The sequence below is a fragment of the Pteropus vampyrus genome, unplaced genomic scaffold (assembly GCF_000151845.1).
Source record: "Pteropus vampyrus isolate Shadow unplaced genomic scaffold, Pvam_2.0 Scaffold83, whole genome shotgun sequence".
Taxonomy (NCBI): domain Eukaryota; kingdom Metazoa; phylum Chordata; class Mammalia; order Chiroptera; family Pteropodidae; genus Pteropus; species Pteropus vampyrus.
The window spans coordinates 7,491,454-7,502,427 of record NW_011888864.1 but is presented as its reverse complement, the minus strand read 5'-3'; the positions used below and the strand labels follow the sequence as shown (position 1 = coordinate 7,502,427).

The 10,974-nt window shown below is 41.4% G+C and overlaps 1 protein-coding gene across 2 annotated transcripts in view; it reads left to right on the top strand.

Annotated features, from left to right (window-relative positions):
• The window catches only part of FARP1 (FERM, ARH/RhoGEF and pleckstrin domain protein 1), a 280,577-nt gene that overhangs the window by 57,679 nt on the left and 211,924 nt on the right, over nucleotides 1-10,974 (top strand). For both annotated transcript variants that reach the window (XM_011363222.2, XM_023532430.1), the window contains exon 2: nucleotides 3,169-3,362. In XM_011363222.2, coding sequence (XP_011361524.1) covers nucleotides 3,192-3,362 — 171 coding nt within the window. In that variant the 5' untranslated portion in view covers nucleotides 3,169-3,191. The remainder of the gene's footprint in view (nucleotides 1-3,168; nucleotides 3,363-10,974) is intronic.

Sequence of the window (10,974 nt, the reverse complement as noted above, 5' to 3'; positions counted from 1 at the left end):
TGTCTTCTCACTGTGTCCTCACATAGTCTTTCCTCTGTGTTCGCACATCCCTGGTGTCTCTGTACAAATTTCCTTGAAAGGATAACAGTCAGATTGGATTACAGCCCATCTTAATGGCCTTATTTTAATTGAATCGCCTCTTTTAAGACTCTCCAAACTCAGTCACGGTGTGAGATGCTGGGGGTTATGGCTTCAACATAAATTTGGGAATGGGAGAACACAATTCAACACGTAACAAACCTCATGACTGGGCACGTTTATTCTTTTTGCCTTTTTGGCTTCATATCCCCCACTTTCATTTATTCTCATCTTGGTTTTCACTTGCGTAGTGAGATGGACTCTGAACCCATAGCCCATATCCAGCTCCACCTCCCCCACAGCCTGCTGGATGTCCTTTTATAACCCTAGTGTCCCCAAACTCACACCTTCCCCTCCACATCCTCCCTTCTGCTCTGATTTAAGACTTTCTGACCGTTATTATACTTTTATTTCTTTAGTAGCTAACCATTTACAACATCGGGTTAGTTTTTCCACTAAAGTGGTTTTTAAAAATTTTATTAATTTTATTGGGTGACATTGGTTAATAAAATTACATAGATTTCAAGCGTACAGTTCAGTAATACATCATCTATATACTGAGTTGCGTGTTCACCACCCAAAGTCGAGTCTTCCACCACCCTGTATTTGACACCCTTTACCCACTTCTGTTTCCCTCTGGTAACCACCATACTGTTGTATGTGTTTGAGATTTTGTCTGTATGTCTTTTCTGTTTGTTAATTTCAGTTTTTTATATCCCATTTATAAGTGAAATATTATGGGTCTTGACTTTTTCCCTCTGACTTTTTTAACTTAGCGTGATATTCTCAAGATCGATCCATGTTGTTGCAAATGGCAGTATTTCATCTTTTTTAATGTCCGAGTAGTATTCCACTGTGCGTATGTACCACATCATCTTTATCAAGTCATCTGTCAAAGGACACTTTGGTTGTTTTCATGTCTTGGGCGCCGTGAATAATACTGCAATGGGAGGAGTATTTGCAAATAACACCTCCAATGAGGAGTTAATATCCAAAATATAGAAAGAACTCATGTAACTCACCAACAAAAAACAGTCCAGTTGAAAAACAGGCAGAGGACCTGAACACACACTTCTCCAGGAAGACATACAGATGGCTTGCAGATAGATGAAAAGATCCCCAACTTCATTAGCTATTAGGGAGATGCAAATCAAAACCACAATGAGATACCACCTTACACCTGTTAGAATAGCTGTTATCAAGAAGACAGTAAGTGTTGGAGAAAAAGGAAGCCTCGTATATTGCTGGTGGGAATGCACATTGGTACAGCTGCTATGGAAGGACAGTATGGAGGGTCCTCAAACAATTAAGAGTTGAGTTACCATATGACCCAGCAATCCCCCTTCTGGGTATCTAACCAAAAAAATTTGAAAACATTTATTTGTAAAGATATATATACGCCTAAGTTCATTGCAGAAAAAGTGGGTTTTATAACTTCACCCTTTCATTTCCATTGTCACTTTCCAAGTTATGTAAAGCACAAATTGTTGCAATAGCTTTGGAACTGGATGCCATCCCGTCTCTTTTGGCAGTGCATAGTATATATCATCTTCAGATTAATTTTTCTAAGATTCTAATTTTTTTGTATCATTATCCTTACTCGACTGGCTCCCTATCTCCTATAGAGTGTAAAGACCATATTTCTCAGCCAGGCATATAAGGTCCTTTAAAGTCTGATTCTAGCCTATTTTCCAAATGCGTCTTTAACTCGTCAACATAAATTCTCACCCTTCTTCCCAGATACCATCTTATTTCTGTCCCATGGCTTTGTTGGTACTTTCGGCATTTCTGGAATGCCTTCTGTGTATTTTTGTCTCCTTCCAAGTATTATCCAATGTCTGAGACTAAATTGAGTTCCCACCTTCTCCATGACGGAAGCCCTCCTCCCTCTTTTTAACCAACCATTTCATCTCGCACTGAAATCTCATTTCTTTGTGCTCTGATGACACATCATATATCGGCCATAGTACAAATGTACTGGCTGATTGGTCTAGTCATCAAGCAGCCATTACTGAACTCTCTTCTGTGCCAGCCATTGTGTCCAGGTAGGTGCTGAGGTTCAAGGAACATTCTAGACTTGGTTTCTACTTCAGGGTTATCATGATGTCATGGAGGAGGTAAACAGGCAAACGCAGGTGGGATTGACCCCGATGCTGAGGTTTGACAGGGTCATGAGCAAAGGGAAGAGTAGCACCTGAGCTTTGCCCAGGTGTCGGGGTTGAGACATTTGATCTGAGTTTGAAAGCAGTGGTAGATGTTTCCAGGTGGAGACTGAGTGCAGAGCATTCGACCAGACAGAACCACACATGTGGAGACCTGGACCAAGACAGAGGCAGGAACAGGACAGTGGGAACTGGGGTGTGGTATGAGAAAAGTGACGTATTTGGAGAGGAAAGATGGTTATGTTTTGTTTTTAGGAAAATAACTGTTGATACTGTAATATGTAGAATGGTTTGGGGAAATGGAGATAACTCATGAGGTGAAGCAGGGGGTGGTGGTTCTTGTCGTAGAAGCAAGTGGAAGGTACCAAGAGAAAAGACCCTACCTTATGTCGCTTGTGTGAGTGTATGTTTAGTTCCCTCAAGCAGATTATACGCTTGGGAGCCACAGAGTACGTTTTATCTATCTTTATAATACTCACATTATTTAGTATGTTAATGTGTCCATAAATGTAATTAACGGATGCCAGTGATATGGCTTAAGCACTGTTCATTATCTTTCTGCCAGACTTGAAATGTGTAAAAAATAGTGTTTGGCTCATTGTAGACACTGAATAATATGTTGAGCACTACTGAATCTATAGTATGAATAATGAAGACCTGACTGTAAAGCTAGAAAAAGGATAAAATATGTAAAAATATGCATAAGAATAAAATATGCACAAATATTTGCATACCTTGAGTGACTAAAGGTGACATTGCTAGTGAGTGAACTGAAGCCTCACCCTGTGATTCCTGTGCAGATGGTGGAGAGCCCGGTGTGGTTCAGGGACGTCCCCACGATGGAGGGTAGAAGACAACAAATGTTACTTAGGTGGTTTAAATGAGTCTCCTCTTCTGATGTATTTTTCTTTCTCACTGCTTCCTGCAGATATTCTATAATCTGCCTTCATCATGGGAGAAATAGAGCAGAGGCCAACTCCAGGATCACGACTGGGGGCCCAGGAGAATTCGGGGATCAGTACCTTGGAACATGGACAGAAGCCGCCCCCAACTCCTTCAGGAAAACTCATGTCCATCAAAATCCAGATGCTGGATGACACCCAGGAGGCATTTGAAGTTCCAGTAAGTTGGGGATGTATCCATAAACTCAAGTGTGTGGGCAGCCTTTGGCATAGGGAGGTTCATCTCATTCATGTTTCAGTGACACGAGGTGGCAGGAAGAGGGGTCTGTGTTTTCTGCACCTCTGCACCCCCTAGTTCTCCTCTGATCTGGTTTGGAGCTATCCAGTTTTTAGATTTATGCATGAACTGCCTATATAGTGATATCAGAGGGCACATCACTTGAATTTTATTGTAACTTTCCATATACAAATATGTATGTATGTGCATTTGTATGATATATATTCTAATCGGAGGGAATTGTGGTCTTATGGCTGGATCTCAGTTTCATTTGCTTATCACAGTCAGTTCTCTGCATGTGTGTGCATGTGTGCCACTTCTCGAAGGTACTGGCAAGAAAAATCCTCAGAAAATCATCAAAGATTTGTACGGGTGTTCTCATGTCAGGAGAGAAGTTGATGACCACGTTTGTGGGTGGGGAGTGGGAGTGTAGAAAAAGCCTGATCCAAGCCCACAGTGAGGCAGCCCTAGGATTGAAGAGGCCCATCGTCCCTGGGGCCTAGGGGGAAAAAAGGGATGTCTGGGAGCCAAGCAGAGAAGAGGGAACTTTTCCATGGGTTGGAGCCCTACACCCCATGATTCTGTTTTCCTCAGAGCCCCTCCCTCATCTTTCTCCCCATCCTCCTCAAAGAACTCCTGCTAGAGGAATTCTGCACCAATATGCGCAGACGGAGGATTTCTCGCTTCCTAGACAGGGAGAGTCAGATATGTGTGTCTGGCTCTCTAGAACTGACTGTACTTTCCTTAAGAATCATTATCCCTTATCACGGATTAGCGTCTATGGAATTCTTAGCACATTTTGGATTTAGTTTTCCGTGTTCTGTCTTGGGTACTAAATACCGCATCTAACATTGTGGGGGAAAAAAAAATAATTCGAATTTCGAAGAGCCAACTTAGAAACAAACTTTGGGAATATAACCTGTTTTTAAAGTGGAGACTATCCATCTGTTTTTCTGATTGGCTAGAACGGCTGAAATTTAAGTTGGCATTAATGCCTATACCCCATCATTTAATTGTTTATGTGATATGATTCACTAAATTATATTCATTTCAAAGAATATTGTTCAGAGTGTGAATTATCATTAAGTGAAAGATAAACTCCAGAATAGCTGTGTTTAAAGCCACCAATTTATTGCACATTGCAAACAATTTTTGTATCTTTCTAATTTTCTTGTTTTGGAATTCATATCTATCAAGGCCTTGGGAACATCTTCATATTTTGGTGAACAAAGCTGTTGTTGATCTGCTGAAATTGTAAAAATTGAGCACACCTGCTAGCCTGTTTGAATTAGACCTTTTGGAACCTGTCATCGTCCTGTCCACCCCACTCCCCACCCTGGAATTTTTTTTCTTCATTGCCAGACTGGTTTGGTGAGGTATTTAGTTTTAGTATTTCAGGGTTTTGTTTGTTTGTTTGTTTTTTACTGTTAAGGACTTCTGAGCCCAAGTCTCTAGCAAACACATTCTATTAAATAGTGTTCCCATATGTGGTTTGGACTGGGAGCTATCAAATGCTGCTGCTGTGTGCACAAACTACAGGAAGCATTGTACGGTATTCAGTTGCAGTTCTTTAGTTTCCCTAAACCAAAGACCATCAAATCTCTGTTCCTAGCTACTATTTAGGAACAGTAGAGGAGTGCTCTGCCTAATAGGAGTAGAAATACATTTTCATCTTTTTAAATTATTTTACTTAATGATTTCTGTTGTCCGTGCTTTGTATTTGTAACTCCTCTGCCTGGAAAGAACCATCCTCATCCTCCTCTACCCCACAAGCTCCTATGCATCCTTAAAGGCCCTGTCAGTTGTACCCAGATGCTAACTCCTTGAGGCAGTGGCTGGGGCTTTTTCTTCCGTTCTTCAGACCTCTTTGCTCTTACACCTATCATATCCCTGTTAGGGTGGAGTCAGACTCGGTTCAAATTCCAGCTTCTCGTACTTCACTGATCACCTTGAACAAGGTACTTAATCACTGTATCTATTTTCTCCCCTGTAAAATGAGGCTGATAATAAACCCTACCTCATTTTATGAGAATAAAAAAGAGCTGATACAAATAAAGTGTTTGGCGCAAATCTTGGCATATACTAAGAGCTTAATACAGTATAATTAGTGGTATTGATGTCCATTTGCCCTCTCACTGCAAGGACCTTGTCTCATCTCTAGTAGCGAGCACAGCATCTGACATATAGTAGATGCTTGTTAAATGTTTGCTGATTGAATGTTAGAATGAATTTATTTGTAAGAATATTTAATGTCACTATTAGTTTTTCACATGTCTCATCCATTCATATTTTATTTTTTTTTTTCTAGTTTGGTAAGAATGTTCCTTCTCAACCAATGGGCAACAGATGTTTTCTATAACTGCCTGTAGAAAGGCACATAATCAGCATTTTTATTGACTAAGCTGATTCTAAATTGCTACCTTGTGCTCTGTAAGAACAGAAACAGCCAGGCCTTCATGCAGCTGGAAGGCATCAGGCCGGTCATGGTGACTCAGTCTCTGTACTCAGGATTGGAACAGAGTGACACAGGATTGAAGAGACCCAGGTCCCCATGACTGTTTGAAAACCTTGCTCCAAAACTTTCTGCTGTGAATTCATTAAGGCCAAGGGTCTGACTCCCGGAAGTGTCCCCCTCACCCACATGTGATCCCTCCTTTGAGTGGGTGTCCAAGAGAGTGAATTCTCTTTGCTCACTCACATTTGTCACGCAGATGAGCAGGGCACGTGGCCAGAAGGCATTACAGTTTCCCTTTAGAAACATTCTTCTCTGAATCATGTCTTGCTTTGGGGATTGAATTTCCTGGGCCTTATTACTTTTGTTGTAGAGCATGGATGCAGGCAAAGTCATCATTGTAAATGCAAATTCTTTAAACACTTCTTGGCACGAATAACCAAACCATACTCTTTATGGTTGCCTCCATCACTATTTATATCCTTTAAAAAAATTATTTAAGAGTTTAACCTTTTGAAAGGCCTCGGCAGTGAGCATCAGACTTTTCCACTCTGTCAGTTCCACCACTGCCTTTGCTCTTGAACTTGGAGTCTTTTTAGGTATTTCCTCTGCAGAGTTGAAAGTCGAAAGAAATTTATAGTAAATTCTTAGTTTTATCATCTTTATGTGGAAAATACTGTGCAAATAAGCCTCACCCTGTGGCTTATAATATACAGCTTACTCTTCCAAATAGAGGTTATAAAACCAACCAACTCTTTTGGAACTAAAGGGGTTAATGACACCCTTCCACTCCTGTGCCAGTATCATCTCTTCTTAAGGTCCCTGAGAAGGTTTTATGTGTCTTGTCCTCATGATCCCACTGGTAAACACACACTGTTCCTGCTGATGTTTTTAGAATGAAGCAGATGGTTTCTTCTCCAAGTGTTTATTCAGTTTATGTGTTTTCATTTAGCAAGGTCACCCTAGGAAGAGCTGAGAAGAGCGGAGGAAATAAAACAGCCATCTTTTGGTTCTTTTGAGCAGCCTTGGTGAGAATGGCTGGGAAAGATGCTCACGTGTAACAAGGAGACTCCTAGTCTTTGTTGAAGAGTAAGGAGTGGCCTGGTACAGGCAGGCGGACAGAGGTGGGGAAGCAGTACTACAGCGTTAGTGGTGGCAGAAAGAACTCGACATCAGTCCTCGCCATCCCAGGAAACAATCAGGGTGCCGTTTTTGCATTTGTGTCTCGTCATCGCTTTACTCAGAAACATTTATAGCTCCCAGCTGCCTGAGGTTAAAGTATGGACTTCTGAGTTGGAGAGGCTGGGAGACGGCAGTGAGCACTCATTGAGGCTCTGCCGTAGACATCTCAGCTGCGGGAACTGCTTCCATCATCTCTCTACCTCTGTCCTGAGTGTTTTACCTTCTACATGAACATCTCATGCCAAAAAATTCTCTTCTTTGTTTGTGTGCTTATTTTTGGCTTCTCACAGGCAGAATGTAAGCTCTGGGGGTTGGGGGTGGGGGGATAGTAAGTCCTCTTCTGTTCTTATTTATCATTGGATCCTACACCTGAACGGAGCCCAGACCCAGCAGACACCTGATACCTGTAACCAGCTGCCTGCACCTGCTCAGGCATTTAACTCTCACACCTTATGAGAAGTGGTTGCTGCTGTCTTCGCATTGACATGAGGGAACCCATGGGAAGAGCTTGTAGTCACTTCCTCCTGTTTGCAGAGCTAAGATAGGACTGGGACTGGAACCAAGCCTGCATGACCCTGTCTGCTTTCCCTGCACTGAGTGACTGCCTCTTATAAGATCCTGTGGGCTTCCACTGTCTCACCCCGTTGGGTCTTTTCAGACTAGCTCCTAAAGGTAAGGTCACCACATTCTCCCCTCTGTGCTGCTCTGGGTTTTTCCCCATTCTAAACACCACCGTCCTCCACTTCTAACAAATTGTTCGAAATCCCAGCAAATGTCCAGCTTCCCGCGTACCCTAGCTCTTGCTGGGGCCACTTTTCTCAAAGGACTTGTCTGTACCTCTAATTAGACTTTGAGTCATAGCTTCTAATCTTGTCTCTCTCCCTAATTAGTTTCTTAATATCCCTGCTGAGACTTAGTTTTCTCATCTGCAAAATGAGGTGCTTGGTCCAAATAATATTAAAGACTTTTTTTCTCCTATTTTTTTTGAAAGTTGGGACCCTGTGTTGACATTTTTGTTGATGAATTGTTTAACTTTTCATAACTGTGTTAATTCCCTAGGCAGATGGTACAGTGAGAAAAGGGATTTTTAATTTAAAAATACCCCCCGCCCCCCGGCCGCCCACTTGATCAGACAGTAGTTATTGTGTACCTGGTAAGGGCTAAAAAGAATATGTGGTGAAGTTGAATAGGCATGCTATGATCTATATATAGTATGTTACAGGGCATCAGGAAATGTCAAGATTTAATGTGTGTGTTTGAGGTAACTTGCATAAATTTCACTGAACTAAATTGGATTGAACTATATGCCACTTGACAATGGGAGATAGAAGAGTGAAAGAATTATTTCTAGAAAACACATTAGTAGTAGGAAATAAGTTTGTCGAAAACAGACATCTAAAATTTTTAAGAGAAATAATTAGTTTGCATGTCATAATAAGAGACTGCAAAGGTTTTTTACTGGCGGCAAAATTGCCTGTGCTCTCTCTGAGACCCAATTAGGAGTCTCATACTGTTAGCCCTGGAACGATTAAACATTTATTTCATTTTTTTACCTTTTGAAATGAAAACAGTCATTTCATTTCTTTGTTACTGAAACCTGGGCTTGACATCAGTTGAGAGTTTGTTCTTCCAAGGCCTTTGCGATTCTGGGAAAGGTCTTAAATGGTTGTAGAATTCTAAAGCTGTCTTCATAAGCTTGAGCCCAGAAAGAAGGACAAAGCAGAAGTAAAAAGCGGGGGGGGGGGGGCGGGGGGCGGGGGGAGAGGGTGTGTGTGTGTGTGTGTGTGTGTGTGTGTGTGTGTGTGTGGTGTGGACCTCGCTGAGTGAGGCTGCAGGCTTCGGGCTGGGCGTGTGCTCAGGCATGGCAACTGTGTCTTGAGGGAATCACCTTCCTTTTCTCTGTCTTATTTATTTTGAATGAATTTTGTGTCCCTTTTTATTTCTATTTCAGCCATCCTTGGGAATGTGCCCTTTTTGAAAAGCCACCCAAAGCCTTTTTTCTTTTTTGTCCTTGAAGGGGTGAGATATACATTTAACTAAAGGTCTTGGAGGAAAATATGTCTTCCTTCCTTGTAAGTGTCCTGCTTCTCACTCCCGCTGGAATTACCCAGCCCTGGCAGTGGGGTCGTTCCCTTCGTCTGATTACAGTGATATCAGAAGGCCGACATGAGTTTCAGTGCTACTTTGTTTTTTTATTTTGCTCGAAGTGCACATAAGGGGACTAATGGTGGTGGTACCTAAATAAAATTTAATTGGCCATTTAAAAGCAGACGGGGGATGTGTTTGCCCGGAGCTGTATTAACTCCCTCTTAAGCAGCTGCAGCTTGAACCAGAATGAGAGGGAATTTCACAAGTTCACTCAGCTTTTTAAAAATAAGCCAGTGTTTCTTTTTCCTTATCAGTGTTGCTTTTGGCTCCTTTTATTAGCGAAGTTTCTGAAATAGTATTTATGTCCACTCTGCGTAGCCCTTTCTGTGTTTTATTTAACTTGAATGATAAATGGTGCTGTCAAGGTCTGGCCTCAGGAGGTTAAATTAAAGGCTATTTTAATAGATTAAAACTTTTTTCATAAATCATTTCAGCTCAATACTGCTAGCCTGCCTTTTTAGCTTTTTAGAAACAAAGAGTAGAATTTAAATGTTGGCCCGAAATATTTGTGTGTGCCCCTTTTAACTTTAGACGCTTCTGATCAAAGTCAGTTCTGTAGCTCTAAAATGATGGCAGGAATTCTTGAACAGCTGTTTGCTATTTTCTCCCTAAAAAAAGAACCACTCAGTAGAACCTAATAAATAAAAAGAATAAACTAATTGAGGAGGTCTGTATCTGACGTTAAAATGGACAACATTCTGAGAAAACATAGGGAGTTTGAGAAGCTGCTTATTTCTCTTTCTCTTTTAAATGGAGATAATAAATTTTCTTAATTATAAGAAACAGTATTCAAGGGGACTGTGTAGGACCTTGGATCCTGGCTTCATCACTTACTAGCCGTGTGGCTCTAGGCAAGCAGATAACCATTCCCAGCTTATTTGTCTCTAAGGAGACTACCTGCTTCATGCCGCCAAGGGGAAACTCAGATGAAATTCCTTTTGTACAAATATCTGGCAGAGCCCTGGACAGATATTGGGTTCTCATAAAAGTTAGTTAGTTTTCTTTCATTCTAAGCTTTAGTTTCATTATTGTTCTTTAACAGAATTGAGACCCTGCTTTCACTGTAGAGCTGTTGGGTAGGCGAAATGAAAAACGGAAAGCATATGAAAGCACTTTAAAATAAAAAATTGCATATTTGTGTCAGGTGGAGTGATTCTTTCCTGTTCCGCGCCCCCACCCCCAACCCCTCAGCTTTTTGTATTGTCTCACATTAGACTTGAGCTTTCTAAAATAGAGATGTACCCCAGGTGGTTTTCGGAGGTCTGTAAGAATGAAGTACCACTTGGACAGTTGTGTTGGATTCTCAATTTCTGACAAGTACATTTACTTCCTTTTTTAAACACGCGCGCACACGCACACACACACACACACACACATCTGTAGCTTTTCTGAACTTCAGATAGGTTAGGTTTTAAAATTGAGGGGTGTTCTTGTAGCTTAAAATTTTTATGTGCATTTGTGCTTTGCTGAATTCTTGGTTTCTGTTTACTTGCCTCCAAACTTCTCCATTTTCCTAGAGCCAGGATTTTTCTAGGAGAACCTTGCCATCCACTGGCACAGACCAGGCGCTGGGTTTCAGGGCCCGTCAGGGCAGCTCTTCACAGTGTGGGCTCCGTGGTCCCATTTGAAGGGAGCACTTCACTGGCTTAGACACTCCTGTTTGCATGTTTATCTGAAACATATTGACATGCAAATAAGACTGATCTTTAAATTCTGAGCTGTTCTTTATCATTCAGTTGTTTGTTACCTTCCATCACCTTGAACATTTGAGTT